Source organism: Anarhichas minor, unplaced genomic scaffold, assembly GCF_050575085.1.
Source record: "Anarhichas minor isolate MPS153535 unplaced genomic scaffold, ASM5057508v1 ptg000012l, whole genome shotgun sequence".
NCBI lineage: Eukaryota > Metazoa > Chordata > Actinopteri > Perciformes > Anarhichadidae > Anarhichas > Anarhichas minor.
In genome coordinates, this window is record NW_027466458.1 from 7,187,458 (window position 1) to 7,206,939 (window position 19,482).

Consider the following 19,482-nt stretch of genomic DNA (forward strand, 5'->3'; position numbering starts at 1 on the left):
TGTGTGTGTGTGTGTGTGTGTGTGTGTGTGTGTGAGAGCTGCCTATACCCGTGCTGCTCACTCTCTGCTTCTCGGTGGAGGTGGTGAGAGAGATGGAGAAAGACCCAACCCCTCTCGTTCAAACAGCCAATACAGAGCTGAAGCTCCGAGCCCCAGCAACCCTCCTCCTCCTCCTCCTCCTCCTCCTCACACACACACACACACACACACACACACACACACACACACACACACACGTCTCAGTTCTGCCCAGTGTAGACTAAAGAAAAGTCCTATACCTCCCATTAATAACTCATAAATCAGCAGCATTGTCTGCTTTAATCTCCACTGTGTTTAAATCGGTGTAATAAGTGTGCTTTTCATTAATGCACCAGATTCCAGAGCACTCATTCATGTTATATATATATATATATATATATATATATATATATACCTTGAAATCTAAAACTCTGCCTCTTCCTCTGGCACAGAAGTACATTACAGGGCCTCGGTGGGGGGAGATGAAATGTTAAACACTTTCTTCCCCCATTGTATTTGCCCTTTTCTCACAGAGGATTATAGCATCGCCTAACAGCAGAAAACAACATATGCTGCTGACTGCAGGCAAGCTGCTGTTGTGTTTATGAGTCCCACACTGTCCAGGGAGTAAAGGGAGGACCTAATGGGGGACGAGAGAGTAATGAGGGAATGATACGAGGAGAGTTCTTGAAACGTTTTCTACTCAGACTACTGGATGGTTTGCTATGACATTTGGTATATTCATGTTTCCCTCAGGAAGAATTATACTAATAAGTGCAATTATCAGCTGCAAATTCGAATTTGTCCAATACTTGGAAGACCAAATGCCTGCAAAACTGACATTTCCATCAGCCTCAGGTGTTCTTTGTCTATAGTGAATGTAGTAACCAATGTACCCGCTAAACATCAGCATATTAGCATTGTTGCTGTGAACATGTTAGCATGCTAGCATGTTCAACTAAGGCGGTAAACATGGAAAACATCACAGAGAGCCAAAGTGAGATCGAAAAGTATATACCCATTCATGACAGCTTTAATTTTTAAATAGCTTATCAGTTTAAATGATATCAATTATTGGTGGATGGATGGGGAATGACAATGCAGGGGCCGTGGGACGTGGCTGGAGACGGGACTGAGAGGCAGAAAATAAAAACAACTGAGACACAGTACTTGTGAAAGTACTCCGGTACAACTGCACCCGATACCACAACGGAAGAGTGACGTTATCCTTCCGTCAGTTGAGCCTAGTTAGCCACCCGGCCAATCATCTCGCTGATGGTCTTACTCATGTAGGTCACAAAGACGCATCAGCGTTAAATTGGTTCCTAATCAGTTAAAAGTTCCTCATAGCAGCTTAAATTGATGGCACAGTTCAACATCCCTACTGCAAAGAACTACGCTCTGTTTGTATCCGGAAAACACAATAAAATGACAACAACAGCATCATGTTCTGTATTTAATTTGTTACTGTTAGAAAGTGACAAAAATAAAACATGTTTTCAAAGTCATTGTTAACTGTAATGATTTCATTAAGTATTCATATCGGTACTCGGTATCGTCAAGTACTCAAATGTAAGTATTTGTACTTGTACATGGTATCGGTGCATCCCTACTATTTTATTATTATTATTATTCCATGTGAATGCAGCAGTAGTCTTATTATATTCAGTATATTCAAATTGCACTGCTTGAAAAAGCTTAATTTATCTCATTGGCATGCTCATGAACAATGTAGAGTATATGATTTTTAATTATAAGGACTTGTGGAGCACTGTGTGAGATTCCAGAGAGATATCAGTAGCAACAAGGAACAAAGTCACAGCAGTGACACCTGCTGTGCTTGTCTGTGCCAGGTGCCCTCTGCACGTCAGCCTGTCGGTAAGGGAAGAAGAGAGAGCAAGAAGTGAGACAGAAGAGACAGAAAAGTTTGGACCATTTCCCAGGAGAGGTGAATGCTCCCAAAGCTGCAGATATAGGGTCGGAACAACATTCAAACAGGAAGGGGTTCTCACTGTTTCCCTGACCATCGTGAGCACTGACCATTAACTGAGACAGAACCACAGGGCTGAGCAACATCACAGACGAGATCCCCGGCTTAACAGCAGCGGTCACACCAAGAAACTGTTGACATAAACAATTTACCAACTGCACAGTCACCACCGTGATGCAATATTGAATACTAATGTATGAAACGCCTACCAGTCCAGTTTCTTCTCCGTTATATTGAAGAGCTTTAAGAGCTCTTTGCAATCTGTACACTTCTCAAGCGGCGCTCTTTGCCGGAGAGCAGTTGAGAGTTATTCCTATTCCCTCCTGACTCTCCGTACAGGGCATCATTATCTGATGATGTACAGAACAGTTCTCCAACACAAGAGACCAATTTAAAACAGACTTCATCTTTAAGAGCCACACTGCAAGGGACATTGAGATTAGCAAATGGGCCTACACCAGGTGAAGGTATATTCATGCACACAGTGTCTGGTGGTGAAAGAACAAGGTGTCTTGTCTTTGCCATTTTAGTAAGGTTTGATGACGTTGTTTCAACCTATCCAAACACAGCCCTGTGAGTGTCAATGAAGGACGCCTCAATAAAGGTGTTTCACCTTCACACCAAAGGTTCAACAGCAGGTCTCCATGTGTGCACAGGACGTGAAGGCTGATTGGGCGCAATGCAACGGGAGACAGCTGGGACAAGTGCCAAAGGGACTGTGGATAGGGTGCAAATAGGGATCCAGCAGTAAGAAGTCACCCCGTTAGGTTGTGTTGTACAGAAAGCCCCATCAGCGCGTGTTTGTCCACAGCAGAGTGCCGGATCTACTAGCTTCGCCTCTGCAACTGTAACTCACTCCTGGGTAAGTTCACCTCACTTTAGGTTCAGAGGCAGCTACGTTTTGATTGCAATAATCAGCGGAGTACACTCTCTAAAGCCAAAGGTTTGTATAAAAGTATGGGAATGTTAAATTTCGTCATCATTGTAGGCGTAGGCCCTGAGCAGACCAAGGGGCAACCTCCGGTTCTTAAGAGTGAAGCCAATGCGGAAGTGTCTTAAACTAGCATTCTCTCTACCGACCAGCACGGGGCGACTCCTCTGGCTGCAAAAATAAGTCTGATTGTATGGAAGTCTATGAGAAAATGACTCTACTTCTCGCTTGAGTTATTACCTCAGTAAACATTGAAAACATGAGTTTATGGTCTCAATCGCTAGTTATTACTGTAATTTCAAAGTTTCCAACCTTTGGATAGATGCATGGGAAGTGTGTCGCTAGTGTGAACTTAGTGTGCCGGAGCCCGTGTGCAGTTGTGCACATGAGCTGATTTTATCACAGACCATAGACCAGCTGTAAATATTCTATATACATACTAGTTAGGATTGCATCTCTTTGTGTCGGTGTGTACTGGGTGTGTGGCAGCAGTGGTAATCGATTGTCATTGGAGGCATCAGAGCTCAATTGCACACTTCTCCAGCTGCAATTCTCCAGAGCTGAGGCTAATTTAAGATGTACCTGACAGTTATCTCACCTGTTCCAGCAGCTCTCTGCAACGTATACAGATGGATACGGAGGAGCCCTGCTGCTGGACAGCACTGTAGCTGCTGCTTCTCATTTAGGACACACAGGACAGGAGCGCTGGGGGAGCCTCCTCTTGCCCCCTCGAGCTGGATCATCTGACAGTTCCATTGATGACCTGTGTGCTGCTGTCTGCTGGGGGTACAGACAGTCTGATGCACACACACACACACACACACACACACACACACACACAGACACACACACACACACACACACTCACAGCCAAGCGCACACAGAAAGGCTGTCACTCCCGTCTGCTTGCTTTTCTTTGCTATCTATCATTCAGTAGCTGAATCAGCCACTATTGGTCTCTGTGCCGTCTGAACTACAGTGCGTCTGTTTGAGCAGCAATGCGTGCACACACTCTCACACACTTGTTAGGGAGGGTGTGTGCGCGTGTCCTTCTGTGTGTGTGTGTATGCAGTTGGGCTTCTAGACGGGGCCTATAGGTGCAACAGGACTTGCTGCGCTGGACAAGACGGGAAGAAAGCAGACAGTGAAAGAGAGTAATCTGATAGAGAAAAGTGTGTGGACAGTATCAGACATGACGACACACACACACACACACACACACACACACACACGCACACACACACACACACACACTGTATGAAATCTAATCTCTCCCATTTACACCTCACATACAGAATACTGATCCTGGCAGAGACGTCCGGAAGCACTGTAGCCTCACCTTAAGAAACCTTTTGCACAGGTCTCTAGAGACGCCATCTGCCTGCTATAAAAGTGGCACACACACACACACACACACACACACACACACACACACACACACACACACACACACACACACAAACAAGGTGACTGAAGATTTTTCCAGCAAGCACAATTTACATTATGGGTACAAAAAGGTGCAGGTGCAAGAAAAATGTACTTGGCACTGATCTAATTCAGAACACAACCCCTCTGTGGCCACTGTGTCAATACTTCCAGATCTACATGTAGCCTTTTCAATTGATTAAATCAGCTTTTAAAGTATAAATATTTACTTATTTCCTTTTTTTTTGTGGAGAGTTACACGAGCAGACTGATACCGTTCTCATGTTTACTTCATATCTGTCCAGGAAATAGAAGTGCAGAGCCAGCAGCCAATTAGTTTAGCTTAGCATGAAGGTTAGCAACACTATTCCACTGATCCAGTATTGCTGCAATACTTTTGTTTTTGTACAGAAACCAGATATAACATGCAAATGTAAGAGCTTGTGAGATGCTGGTAGGAAGCTTTTGTTACCAAAGTGTTGAACTATAACTATTTCAGCTTTTCAACAGTAAAGGTCAAATGGACTGTAACTACTTAAGTGTTTGTGAACTGCTACTGCATGACCATAAAGTGGATTCAATCGGCTGACAACTCATTTTCTGCCTTAACCTGTTGTTCTCCTCCCCATAAGTTATGAAGTTATGAAGTTGCATCAACGAGGAGGTGCAGAATATGTAAATACTTCCAGTATCCTGCATGCACACAGCACAACATCATACATCTTATTCACTCCGAGGCCGCATAGGTGCTAAATCATCAATGACAGTTCAAATTACACTGAGTAGTACACGGGGCACATGCTGTGCATAACCTGGCAAACATCCTATATTCGTTTTAATTTTTAATTTGTCTACATGAGCAAATAAACACATCATTGTTAAGGAGGTCCAGACCGACAGCTCGAAACCAAAAATGCTGCAGTGATATGAATATTTTATTTATATGCAATAAATGCAAACAGTCTGAGTGCGGCAATGAAATCTACAGGGAACCTGCTAAACCTAAGTGGGAACAATTCAGCCAAACTGTTCCCTCTCAGGAGGAACACCTGCAGAAGCACTGATGTGCACCAGCAGCCGCGGTGAATGTTGTTCGCAAGGGAGAAAAACCCTGACACAGCTTTAAGGATTAAGGAAGTAGAGCAGAATAGCTGGAGACATACAATTAGCAGTGCAGTGGCTCTGGCAGCGAGGCCTCTAAGAACCTAATTTGTTGTACGTATACTTGCCTCTGAATGAGGAAGAGGCCAGAAGGGAGGGGGGAGACTGGGCCTCTTGTGGAGGAAGGATCTAGGAGGTCGTAGCTTTGGATGATGGCTGCCAAAAGGGGATTCTGGGGTGATGAAGATGAAGTAGTACTCAGCTTTTTAGAGCGAGACGAATCAAGTTTGACCTCATGTCTGAGACAATTTCATCTTACTTTATTCAACACCTCTTTCCTTTTGAATGTTAAAGAAGAGCTGAAATACTTTTAATATATGTGCCACAATGCCAGTTACCAAAATGGGATTTTTTACTCTGCACTCTTTTCTGTCCACTTGGGGGCAGCGACGAGTTGTAAACGCAACAGTTTAGCGAATTTCTTAGTAACCAGTTGCGTGTTTACACACCCAGCAGACACCAATGACTGTGAAGCTTTCAGCTTGCTGGAGCAGTAGTGTAAAGTGGCAAACAATGTAAATACTCGAGTAAGAAACTAAGCACAGTACTTAAATGTCCTTAGTTACTTTCCACCGCTGTCAAAAACTATTTCAGCACACATTTGATCAAAACTGTGAAAAAGACAAGAAATAAAATAGCTCATGATTATCATGCATTTTATTGAAAATGAGACAAACAATACACCGGTATTGCAAGGTCAACACATCATTACAAAGAAAAGAAAAAAACTTCATACAAAACATCTCAACAAAAATTCTCCAAATGCTCAAACAGAATAAAAGAGAAATTACAGAAGGTGCTGAGCACAAAATGCAATTATCAATCTGTATTCAAGTCGTTTTGGCTAAAATGTTCCAACAGTTTTGATCAGGTTACATTCATGTGTAAACATTGGTATGAGGCAAGACACTGGGAAACCTACAGTCATTACACTGTCCATCCTTTCATTGCATCGTTAACAGGAATACGCAGCTGCAGGACTTGGAGGTAGCCCCCCCGTCTACGCTGGTTCAAACACAACATCTTGTTTGCAATCAGAAAATAATTTGACAAACTGTTCGTCTACAGCCGGCTGACTTTCACCCTGCTTTGCTTCTAGTCGAGGACAACAACACGATAAAGGAGCGTCGTGTCCCGGTCACTCACAGATGAATAATAACATATGTCGGCCTTGAAATGTGCAAAACAAAGTTCACCTCCAGCTCCAGGACACTCTAACATTTCTCATCTCCAACTGTAATGATTGTTTGATCCGGGGCACTTGTGACAAAATACATTTGGAAGAGTAAAACCTGTTGGGGGCTACATTTGATTTTATAGTTTCTTAACAAACACGGTCTATCTTTGATACACTGGTTTTAAATGACATCGCCACAGGAAAAAAGCCATGGATGGGAGTGTTTAATTGAACTATAATAAACATTTACACTGGTACGTACTGTACAGACCCAGTTCTTTCCCCAGGAAATAAGCAGCGTGGCCTTTTCTGGTGAAAATCATTACTGAGGCAGGTTTAGGGATTGCAATCGCAACAGGCCAACAATATATTCATTTTAATAAATAATTCTATGGCAGGATAGAAGAACACTTGACATACACCTCCGCTGAATCCTTTTTTTGACAGCTTTGCACCTTTATAGTTTGGATTTCTGCATTGGACTTAAGATTGGAACAGAAAGATTTCAAGGCTTGTAATAAAAACATAAATGTGTTTATTAATGTGTCTTATCTTTAACGTTAAATCTTCTCATCTTTTACATCAGGTTTTTTTCTCAAATGTTTTTAAGGATAACAGATAATAAGAATGAGCTGCAACACAAACACACAGTATATTATGTCATAGCTTCTTTATAATGTTTTCGTTTGTATATCTGACGAGAGCTGCTATTTGGTAGTGTTGGACTTTAATAAAGTCCCGTCACGAGTCAATTTGAAGTACATTTACGCAGTCAGGCTCTTCCACCTAATAGGCATCATTCTCCTCCTTCGTCTGAAACCAAATACCTCTAAATGTTCTTACCTCACAGCTTCAGGACATGTCCAACAGAAAGGATGCACACTGAACTATGTCCTTGGAGTATCAGTTGTAGGATCTAGGGCCCTGTTGGGGCCCTGGGTCTCGCTCTGCGTGGTCTAAAGGCCCGGAGGATTCAGTGGCCCGTCCTTCAGGCCTGCAGACTGTGCCGGAGGAAGCTTCAGCTCCAGGGTGCAACACCGACGAGCCCTGCTGAGTCCCAGGGCCCATCTTCTGCTCAGTCAGAGGGCTGGTCAGGCCCAGATTGGACAGGGCATCCAGGGTGCCGTCTGGGTCCACCATCATGTCGATTACTGTCAGATTGGCGCAGGACAAACATTTGAAATGAGTACTCTTGAATTGAACACAGCTCCAGACAGTTCAAACTACACAGACTTGTAATTTGACGTGTGATATTTCCCTAAAAACTAAAGAAAAGCATCACATCCATACCGAGCAGTTGTCTCTCTACTCTCCTCAGGTCTTGAAGAATGGTTGAAATCTCCTTTAAAGAGAACATAAATTAAACGTTTAAATTGGTTGATTTGATTAAGTAAGGGAAAGGTCACACACCAAATAAATCAACTCCATTCATCTCTTCGTTGCAGGAATAAGTTGGGAGTGGTGCCACGTACGCTCAGTAATGCTTTACGAGCCCTTTGACTGTGGTGGACAGACATTTCTCTTCAGGGGTTCACTTGAGGCCAGGCCGGGTTAAAGGCAGGATTTATGATGCTGCCCCCGAGAGAGGCTGACGTTTTGGGGACTCTTAACTTTTTGCACCCGCAAAGGTCTTCTTTCTCCATCAAAACAACCATATTCGGTGTGCTCTGCCCTCCGAAAAGGGAATTAACAAGGTCATCTAAATGGTATGTGCACGACCGAAGTGTCTTTGATTTACAGCTGTCTGTGGGATCAAATCAAACTGTCAGCACTCACTATGATTGCTCCTGTAAGTAATCAGATATCGTGTGCTTTGTACGATTACAGAGAGAGGAGAAGGAGTGGATTTAAAACTGTATGACAGTAATCTCACTCTTTGAAAAGCTAATGCATTATTGACGTACACAAATACTGAAGCAAAATAATTCATTACTGTAGCCATATAAAAGGGCCTTTCAGTGTCTGTCTTTTTGTATTAATTCATGCCAAACTAACGCCAAAAAGCAAATACTAAGCTGATTAGACTTCCCTGAAATGAATCTGTCCGGATACTAAACGCTTCTCAATCAACGGGCACAATACAATTCTTTACACTTGCAAACATAACGTTTGAACAGATTTTGTTTTAAAAGTTAACAGTGAATATTGTGTATCATCCTTCAGCACATTAGAGTCTAATATATAAAGTGTTAGTTGTAAATCTTACTTTATCATATACCAAATCATCATTCAGGCGTGACTTTAAAATGGTTTTCACGTTTTTCTTTTTTTTCAAACACAATATTTTGAGCGATTACTGAAACCCTCCCTACACATTCCCCAAAAACCTTTTTGGACTTTGTGGCCCTGGAGGAAAGGTCGAGTGATAACCACAGTAAATACGATTCAACCAGTCTGAACCAAATTTTATGGCAATCTGAGATATTTCAGTCAAAAGGTGGATGCTGCAAACGTGGCTAACAAATATCACCGTGTTGTCTACTTCACGGGCCTTCAGCAGATAACACAGACATGCTGAGGAGCGGGTGTGCTCGTCACCTTGTTGGAGCTCTTGAGGAGTAAGGAGTCACGCTCAGCCTGCAGCTTGTTCTCAATCTCTTCCCATTTTCGTTCTTTATCCTTGAAGAGGATCCTGGAGGCCGAGCAGATACAAAAATAGATCAAAGTAAGAAATACATGCATATCTTTAAATACTTTTTGATAGAAGTATTAGTTGACTGTTAGAGTGATCTCATTCTGTAGATCGTGAGATAATTAGTACGACGTGCAGCCGGTTGTCAGTGTAAACCGTTGTGATGTGCCACTCAAATTGTGTTGCTTGGCCTATTTCTGACATCAAACACGCACAGGAGTCCTAACAACAGCAACTCTTTCCTGCATCCGTCCATTCCTCAGTATAACGTGCATTTTATTTACACCAAATTACAGCAGCAGCACAGTCCTGTTTAGTGATGCAACCACAGGACGTAACACGATGCTCACCTGATTTTGCAGGACGTTTTGTCGACAGACTGACGAATCCTCGTTGAGAGCTGAGTAACAGATGCTAACAGTAAACTGTCCAACACCGCCTGATAACAAAACAAACAAACATGCCACTTTTTAATCAAACAATACCATGAATGAAAGTGAAATATTATGTGCAATTTAGCTTAATTATAGCTTTGACTATATTTGCATTTACAATCATATTCTGTCTCATCAGCTCAGTTTGTCTGTTTTGGGGCGACTGTACTGTTGTTGGCATGAAGGGAGCTCCCTCTAGTGGCTCACTGTGGTACACACTGACAAGTTGACGTGCTACACAATTTGTCAACAAACGTACAGTATGCTCCAGCAGTAAACTGCTGTGGAGGTGGGAAATAAAGTCTATAGGTGTGCTTACACTAACACAGAGTATTTCTACTCACTCGTACTTTAAATGAAGACTTAAAAGAGAATCACGTGCACGATTCAAACTCTGGAATATCCTTGTTGGTACACAGAGTGCCTGTATAGTTTGAGCATTGGTTGATATTAGAACAGGGACTAACATCCTCTCTGTTCCATGTCTGTCGGCGGATGGAGCGGGAGCTCTGTCCACCGGAGCCCCGGGGTCGAAGCTCCACAGACCGCCCGTTGGTTTCCACAACGCTGCTGGGCTCTGCAGAGGGACCGCTCAGGTTCAAGCTGCCATCAAATACACGCTCCTGCATCTGATTAGCAGAAAATAAATACATATCTTGATATTTTGTAGTTGTCTAATCTGGCAGATAGAAATATAAATGTAGTAAGGCGTTGACTACCGGAACTCCAGGGTCAGTGGCTGCAGGGCTGACTGAGTCGATCTCCCCGGCCACATCATGAATTTCTCTGGCAAGCATGGCTAGGTCTTTGGCTAGGTCTTGGCTAATCCTAATGTGACAAACACAAATATGAAATCACCATCTGATATATGTTAAATACATCTTTCTGAGCACCTCTCACCCACGTACCTGGCTATCTCCTCGCTGTGCGCTGTCCAGTCTCTCATATACTCGTCCTGTTCCTTGGAGTTCTGCCTCAGGGCAGACAGGCCTGCAGCATTAGGAGTTGCCGGGGCTGAACCTCCTAGCTGGGCTACCCGAGTGGAGGGGAACGGGCGTGCGTGGCTCTGCTTGGCTATGTGGCGGTTTGAGCCATACTCGTCCTCCGACGTGGAGGCATACTCCACAGGCGCGCGGCGCCACCGAGTGCCGGCTAATGTCAGGAAAGAATGGAAGTTAAGGTTGATATGGCGAAAGGGTTAGAAAACAGTTGCCTATTTACACAGCTTGCAGACACAGAGCAATATTAGTATTCATTTGGAGCCACCTTTCTGGCAACCTGACACATTGAAGTCAATATTCACTCTCCCTTTAGCTCTGTTCTGGTCTCCACTAACTGGTGAGATCAATATCTAGGTCTATAACTTCTAAATGCTGCACGATGTTCACTAGCTAGTCACTGACTCTGTCTGTCTGCTGTTTGCTTCGGTGAGGTAGCCCAAAACAAAACAAAACGCTGAAAGATGCTAAAAACCGAGGGTGATCATTTTCTGTGGATTCGTCACTACAAGCGAATCCTTTCACATTACACACGATCATTAGACTGTTTAGACAGGCTGTGCATAACACGGAAAGAACAGAATGCATGAAAGGAAGCACTATTTCCATTTCACCTGAAAGAAAATGGTTTACTGTGTAACTACTTACATGCAGGTGGGACATGTCCATAGGAGGAGGTGCCTTTATTCTTGTCGGGCAGCTTGGAGGCGCTGTTAGCCCTGGCTCTGGGTCCAGACACTGAGGTCACATTGGATCCTCTCGGTCCTTGTCTGATGGCATAATCACCTGCAGCGCTTCGGGCCCCTAGACCCCTACTCCTTGTCACAGTGGCCTCCGAGTCACTCTGGGCTGACGGGGAGCCCACCCTCGGCCTCCTCGGCTGCGCCAGAGCCTCTATCCTGGACATCCCTCTTCTTGCCATGCCTGTCCTGGATGTGGAACTAGCGGTGGAGGCCTCCGAGGCTACCGACATCCGGTCGAGCTCAGCTGCTTCAGTGTCTGAGGAGTCCCCCAGCCGGGCTCGCCTCAGCAGGGACGCCCTGGTGGGCCTGGGCTTGGGAGCATTCGTGGTTTTACTGGCTGCAGTAGACGTTGGGGTCTGGGAGGTTTTAGCCCGACTAGACTTGGTGCTAGCCCCCACAGTTGTGCACCCAGTCTGGGCTCTGGTGTTTGAGCTTCTAGACTCCCGTGTAGAGGTGTGCTGGGAGTCAGAGAGGAGTGAGTTGGAGTTGACGTCATCATCAGTGAGGTCCTGGGAAGTCCAGGGGCGACTGGGCTGCGGAGGACCAGATGCCCTGGTCTTGACCCTCCTGTCCTGGGTCTCTCTGCTCCAGGCGGGGCCCTTCCCCGACGAGCACACTACCGTTCTCTCCTTCTGCTGTCCTGCAAGAGTCCGCCGTTTCTGGATGAATTTTCTCGCTCCGTCAGCCTGGCTTACTGTGCTGGTTGTGTCCACGTCTGACTCCGGCGAGATGGAGCCTTCAATGGACTGACTTGGTGGATCACCTTGGTCTGAAACGGTCGTCTCTAAAAAGGCTGCCACAGCGTCCGAGTCCTTCTGCAGTGCGGCACTGTCAATGCCAGTCTCCCTACTCTGAGTTCTGCAGCCCGTGAGCCCATCGATACGAGGTCTGAGGTCAATGGGCACGTTGGAGCTTGGTTTCTCCACAGTAAAGCTCTCCTGCCTCAACAAAGGTTTCCCACTACTTTCCCTGGCCTTCTCCTCTTCCTTTTTCCTCCTCCACACCTCCTCCATTCTTTTTTCCCCGCTGGTCAGTGGACGAGGGGGGAGCTTGGCCAACACACCTGACTGGCCTGATCTCCCGCCAGCACTGTCCTGAGACTTGGCTGGTGAGGAGCGACTGGGGCTACCACCGTGACTGCCCACACCTCCAGTGCCATGACTGGAGCGATTCTTTCTCCTGGCCATCTTCTCCTCCTGGCTCTCCTTCTCCTGTAGCTCTGTGTCCTGTTTCTCCCCCATATCTGTAAGCAGGCCTGCGCCTGGGGTCCTCCTTCCGAGGGCGAGCTCCTCACCAGGGAGCTGGGGCAGGGTTCTCCTTTTACGCTCTGTGTATCCAGACGAGGCAAAGGAGGCTGAGTGGCTGGACTCACTTATTTCAGCTGAAAGTAGAGAAAAAACACGAACTATTGTTAGTAAAGTGGATCCTCTGATAAATGGGTGTTACATATCAATGGTGGGTGGTATGCTGGTAGAGTTGATGCACTGGTGTTGAGGTCAGCGATTCTATTTCTACTAAATGAACCATGAGACGTCATTGTGTTCTTCATACTTTAGTGAATTGTCAGATCTGAAATTTGTATAATGCTGAAAAATGTGCATGAGCCACACTATGTAACTTTAGCTTCAAATGAGCTGACCAACCAAAATGTTTGTGTACCTCTGTCTTCTGTGACCATGATGTGACTCTCCCCTCCTGATCCCTCAGGGTCTGTCCTAATGTGACTGGCAGCCAGAGTAGCCCACTGCGAGACCCAGCGAGGACCACCCACCATCAGCTGCTCAGATAGTACCTGCACAATGAAAGCATGTAAGATCAAATATAGTCTTTAGACACCTGTCAAGCTTGAATTGAAACGCTTTTAGGTTTTTGCACCTCTGTCTCCATGCGTCCAGGTTTTCCTCTGTCCCCCATACCAGACCTCTGGGAGGTAAGCCTCTCTCTTTGGTCGGCAACCCCCAACCTGGACACACACACAGCCTCCTGCTCATCCACACCAAACACCTGCAACATACACACATGCAAAAGTAAACAAGCGTACGCATACATGTATGAAAATGATCATTCTATGATATAATCGGAACCCAACTTATTCTACACAAGGGGCTTTATTATACGGTTCTTCTTCCCCACCTTGTCAATCATTTTCCTGGCCTCTTCCTCCTCATGATCTCCATTCTCCAGCTCAATGGTATAGGTCCCTCTGTCACTATAATCATCCCCATGGTGATAGCACTCATCACGGCCACTCTGCTGATGTGGTGCCTCTCCACGTCGCCTCTCCACGAACCCACTTGCCAATTTGGAAGTCGAAGTTTTGCGACGCCGAGCGGGGCTGTCCTCCTCTGCGAAGAGCCCCTCTGGTACGTTAGCGCGACCCTCTCTGATCTTCATCCCTGCTCCGCCCCACAGCCCCCAGGAGCGTTGCTCCATTGCTGCGGCCCTGCGCTGCTCTCCGAGTGCGTTCTCCGAGTCACTCTGAGTACCGTCCTCATGTTTACTGCCTGGCATGAGAGAGGTGGAGAAGAAGGTAATGGGGTCAGAATGTAGGAGACAAGGAGGCTAATATAATAGAATTTAACTGATACAAACAAGCAGGAAACACACACATAACTTAAGTTAAATACAGATGGCTTCACACACCTTTAAGACTCTTCAGTTGTACGGGCACATCACTCTTCACACTCTCCCCGTCATCCTCTGCAACCGTGTCTTTCAGAGCCAACGGCAGCTCGTTCTGGGCCAGCCAGTCTGCGACTTTAACCTCGGCAGCCACCATGGCTGTCTGAAGGGGACTCAGCTCCTCCCCGACAGCCCTTTTAGGACGCGGCCTGGTCTCCGGTCCAACCTTTGCCACTCGGTCTTTGACGGTCACTTTAGCTGACGCCCCGGGGTCAAACTCGATGGTGAAGGAGGCGTGGCCATGGATGGCCTCTGCAGCAGAAGAGGCACCAGCCTCTAGTTCTTGTGAGGGGGATTCCCCGCTCACTTTACCTGCTGAGGCGGTATCCTTGGTTGGGATCTCAAAGTAGCTAGGCTCCTGATTGGATGCTGTTTGCGGGGCAGACTTTGGGACCTCTGCACTCTTCTTGATGTCTGTCAGAATTAAAGCAAGCAATGTAGCAATATGTTCATCAGGACTGAACATATTTAAAGTTGTGTAAAATAGAGATATTTCACAATCACAAGTTGTTTTTTGCAGTATTGTAAATACCTGTATCAGCTTTCTCTCGCTTCCGATCTGAGCTCTTCTCCTCTGGCCTCCCGGGTTGCTGCTTGTTAGGGTCAGTATCTCCCCACCAGGCAGGCTGACCGTAGAGGGGCGTGATTCTGTGCAACACGGCTCCGTCTCCTGGCGAAAACAACCAGTCACCTTCATCTTACATGGGAATGGCACGACTGCATTCACAACAACTAAAACAGCTTTTAGCATCTATAAGGACGATATAAACAATTACTAATGGTTTAGAAGCACACATTTTTTGTGTTTATCGATGTATTTATTTAATTTTAGGGTCAGAAAGTTGTGGAACATCAATCCCGATTTTCCCAAAAAACAAAACGAACTCTAAAAAAAATCTTTTGTTGTCGGACTAACTCACCAAAACTCAGATGTCTTCAGTTTTCAAAGATATAAAACTCAAATTTGAGAAGCAAGAACCAGCAAATGTTTTCATTTTTTGATTGATAAATTAGTCACAATTGAAATGAATCTGAATGAATCAACCTTTTCAGCACTGAAACACTTTTGAACATAACTAACCGTCACAATACGTTATTTGTGAAAGCGTCATCGGGAGACTGATGTCTGCGTCTTTGATACGCTCATGCAGCGTTGCACCCTGTGTCCTGTGCATCCTCAGTCCTTCTCACCTGTCGTCTTATCCTCCACCCTGCTGTCCTCGGGGGGCTTGGCGGAGGCCCCGTCACACGCTGGTGCTGCTGCCTCTGAGAGTTTAGCCTCAGATTTACACGACTCCCCCTCTGGAGGTTTCTTCTGGCACAGCTGCAGCTGGCTGCTGAACTTCTCATGCTGATGTACGGGAGGGAAGGGGAGGGGACAGTTTAGAGAGATGGAGGCAAAACAATAAAGACGACATAATGACTTTGTCCGTTAACACGTGAACATGCACAAGGTGCCGGCTAACCTTAAGGGCCTCCTCTGGAATATGCAGCTCCCCTCGCACCACAGTGAACAGGTTGGTATGTGAGGCAGGTTAAGGTAGAAGACGGTGAGCTCTTTGCAAGGGCGATACACACACACACACTGATACCGTATCTATTATGCAGCAGGCAGCGTGCAATGAGTACTCACAGCTATTTAGGAACAGATAAAGTTACAGTGTTGTCCATGTACACTGAGCTTGTGCTGCATGCCACTGGGTTTGACAGACACACAAGATCATACTCAAAGGATATCGTATCCAAACCTCAATTTGTCATCAATTTGCAGCGTGACGTAGATTTGCTCCTGTATTCTGACTTCATTTACAAATGTCTGCAAACACAAATAGACAGTGAGTGAGAACAACAGGGTTAAGATCCTGGCTGAACACTGAATCTCATCAGTGTTCATGTAATAACTGAATTATGCCTCTAACACCTGGTACTGAAAATAACCGATTACCAAACGTTTGGGGCGGATCCTCGTCCACTTCACCTATTTTATTATTTTTACAATGTGTTTTGGCATCTTGCTAGTCTTCCCGTAGTATTTCCCATGGACAAGTTAAGCTCATTTGAAAAGAGTTTTGTAGAATAATGTTAATACTCATCAAAATATAAACTCAATAAAAAACTCTGTAGATTTACACTTGCAACATGTTTGATAAATAAAATAAAAGAAACCATTGTATAACAGATAGAGGACAGCTTAGTGCACACGAACAACATCTTCTGTAGTGTTGAGATGCTGAATCATGAAGTTCAGCAGATCCCTTTAAGATCCCCTCAGACATGTTATGTTTGGAACATGTCACCTACTTCATTGAAGTGTACATTCTCAGTGGATGTGCACTGGAGGCTTGGAGTTTCAACATCCCACTGGTGAGAAGAGAGAAACCTTTCCCCTTCAGCAGATGGATGTGAACACAGGCTGCTCGTGTCAGTGTACAATATACACATTGATGTCATACGACTCTGGTTATAGTACTTTCTCTCAGAGATCAGAGATTGTTTCTTTTCTAAACATATCAAGCGGTGAAGACACAGAAGCACTCACCCCATTTAAGCTGCCCAGGTCCTTCACTTTATGTTCGTCTGTATTTGGCTCATAGTTGATGACCGCGTGCTGCTTGTCCACACTGCGGGACTGAATCACACAGAATCCAGTCAATCAACGCTAATCAAGGCTAATCCCAGCGCTTCAGATAATAATCCAGTGTAGATGAGGAAGTGACAGCTCAGAGGCTTGTGTCTGCAGGAGTGTTGTACCTGCAGCATCAGCTCACAGTCGTCCCTCCCCACGAAGATCATCTCCCTGGGGAGACGATGACGCGTCCCCCCGCTGCTCACCAGGAACCAGGAAGTCAGACTCATCTCTGCCTCACTAGCTCACCTTTGACCCCTAATGCATCCTCCTGAAAACAGGAACAGTGTTATCTATCTATCTATCTATGAGTCTATTCATGATCAATAAACAGATAAATGTCAGTGTGAACAGGCGAGAATGAGGCACGCTGCTTTACAAAATTACAGAAAAAAAACATCTGTGTGTGTGTGTCATCTGCACAGTTTCTATTTCAGGTATCACCCGAGGACACTGGCATGCCCATCTTTTGCTGTAGTGCAGCAAACAACATGAGAGAAGAACTGTAAGTGTAAAAAGACCAACAGTTTACAGATAGGCATCCTACTAAACTCCCAAATTAGAATACTCACCAGAGACGCCCACAAAACAAATTGGAGGAGTTAGATATTGTACAAAGAGAAGGAGGAAGTGAGGATGATGTGGGCTAAATTATGAGAGAGACAGCTAATTGGATGCTGTGCAGAACGTCAGAGATAGCTCACACACGGTCAAGACGGAGGCAGGAAGCGAGGCAAATCGACCGATAAGATAATGTTTTTCCTCGAAAACCCACATCTCTGCTCCCCATGATGCTCTCATATGATTCCCATTCAGTTGTCAGACTTCTCATGCACACGAAACCAGCACAACAGCTCTTTTCACTGAGACGAACAGCCGGTCCTCCTTCTGTCTGCAGGAGCATCATCAGCACACAGGCCTTGCTGACTCACGCTCTGGAGAAGCCATGGTTGAATTAGTGAGATGTAATTACGCACACTTTGTCATATCTGGGGCTCGTTTTTTTAGAGCATCAACTCGATCCCCTACCCCCCCCCCCCCCCCCCCCCCCCCCCCCTCTATGGCGGAATGGACGGTTAACCCTTTCACTGGCCTGGCTTCTAGTGACCCAGATTTCCCTTTTAGACGCTTGACCACGCACAGCTCCGTCCACTCTCCAAAGACATATCTGCACAATCTCCTCTGTAAGTGACAACACGTCAAGTGCGCCTGCAAGCGGCGGTGGCCGCTGTGTTCCAGTCGGACAATGACAGAGCCTGCACATTAGATGAGCTAGGCCGTGCCTCAGTGCAGCGGTGATATCGGGGAGGAACGTCTCAGGAACCTTATGATATACAAGGACCACGCACATTATGGTATAAATACATGTTTAGCTACAGTGTGTCTGTCGTGAATGCTTATTCCGACTTGCCATCTGAAGCGTTCTGATCCTTAACGTTCAGAATATCTCTCTCCATGTCCGCGCGCTCTTTACGCCTAATATAGGCTAATTTAGACAGATTTCGGATAACAGTTATCACGTGTAGTTGTAAATCAGGTTATGGAGGCTGTTTGCTGTTGTGCAGCCAAGGCTCTCCCGTTATGGACGACGTATGGGGTTTTTTTTTTTTTTTGTCGCACAAACACAGCGATGCTCATTTCCCCGTCGCCTCCATCCTCGGTGCAGAGACGGCGGCGAGAGACAAGAGGATCGGCCTGATATCAAATGAAACAGAGGAACAGAGATGAAACTCACCAGGTGCTCTACGGACAATCAGCATTCGATATGAGGTTTATGAACAACAGCGCTGCTGCTGCTGCAAGCCCGCTGCCCAGCCCAGCTCCGTCAACAGCACTGCGGCGTGGCCTCACGGTGGCGCTATGTGCTCGTACAGGAAGCGCACATGAGGTTATGTAATACTGAAAGTAAACGAGAGAGACTCACATTAGATTAGTAATAGGGGATTTTGGACAAGCAATATAATTAACGCAAAGCCTATATTATTATTAATGTCATAAATATTGTATCATATATATGTATTATTATATTGTAGAATAAGCATGGCACGCTGATTATCTTGTGTATCCAACACTTTAAAATGGAATTGGATGGTAGTATTAGCAATATTGTTTTGCTATTGGTTTTTCAGAATAACATTGTTGTGAGAGAGAGATTCAGCATCTCTGAACTTCAGAAGATGGTGTTTGTGTGGCCATTAAGAAGCACTAAGCTGTCCTCTATCTGTTATATTATTATTTGTTTTATTTATTTGGCTGTCAAGCATCTTGCAAGTGTAAATCTATAGAGTTTGTATTAGAATTGTCAATACTGCCAATTTGAGTTTCAATCAATTATATATTTGAGTATTAATATTTTTCTACAAAACTCATTTTTTCTGTTTTATTATAAATAATTATATGTATATAATTAAATAATATATAAATCAAAATATATACATATATATACAGTATATACAGTATATCCCAACTCAATGCTCTGTCTGACTGTTGGCTGGCAGCATGATTTGTATTGGAGTCAATCTGTAATAAAACACACTAGATGGCGCCAAAGCATTGAGCTGTGATGGCTTTTGGGGCCTGGTCAATTATGAGGCGTTCATGGCACCAACAAAAATAACTATAACTCGCACTATACAAAAAAAGAAGAAGAAAAAATCTACTGAAA

The 19,482-nt window shown here is 45.0% G+C and overlaps 1 protein-coding gene across 1 annotated transcript; it reads right to left on the reverse strand.

The window, feature by feature from the left end:
* Positions 1 to 6,164: 6,164 nt before the first annotated feature.
* On the reverse strand, positions 6,165 to 18,642 carry cep170ab (centrosomal protein 170Ab). Its single transcript, XM_076090595.1, has 19 exons — positions 18,553 to 18,642; positions 16,943 to 17,088; positions 16,731 to 16,820; positions 15,926 to 16,007; positions 15,658 to 15,713; positions 15,383 to 15,542; positions 14,724 to 14,861; positions 14,153 to 14,605; positions 13,643 to 14,013; positions 13,385 to 13,513; positions 13,169 to 13,301; positions 11,415 to 12,890; positions 10,677 to 10,920; positions 10,488 to 10,596; positions 10,236 to 10,397; positions 9,685 to 9,773; positions 9,241 to 9,334; positions 7,993 to 8,044; positions 6,165 to 7,853 (listed from the first exon to the last, which is right to left on the reverse strand). Exons 2-19 carry the CDS (start codon positions 17,045 to 17,047, stop codon positions 7,606 to 7,608), a joined length of 4,191 nt encoding a protein of 1,396 aa, XP_075946710.1. The 5' UTR covers positions 17,048 to 17,088; positions 18,553 to 18,642; the 3' UTR covers positions 6,165 to 7,605.
* Between the last annotated feature and the right edge of the window lie 840 nt (positions 18,643 to 19,482).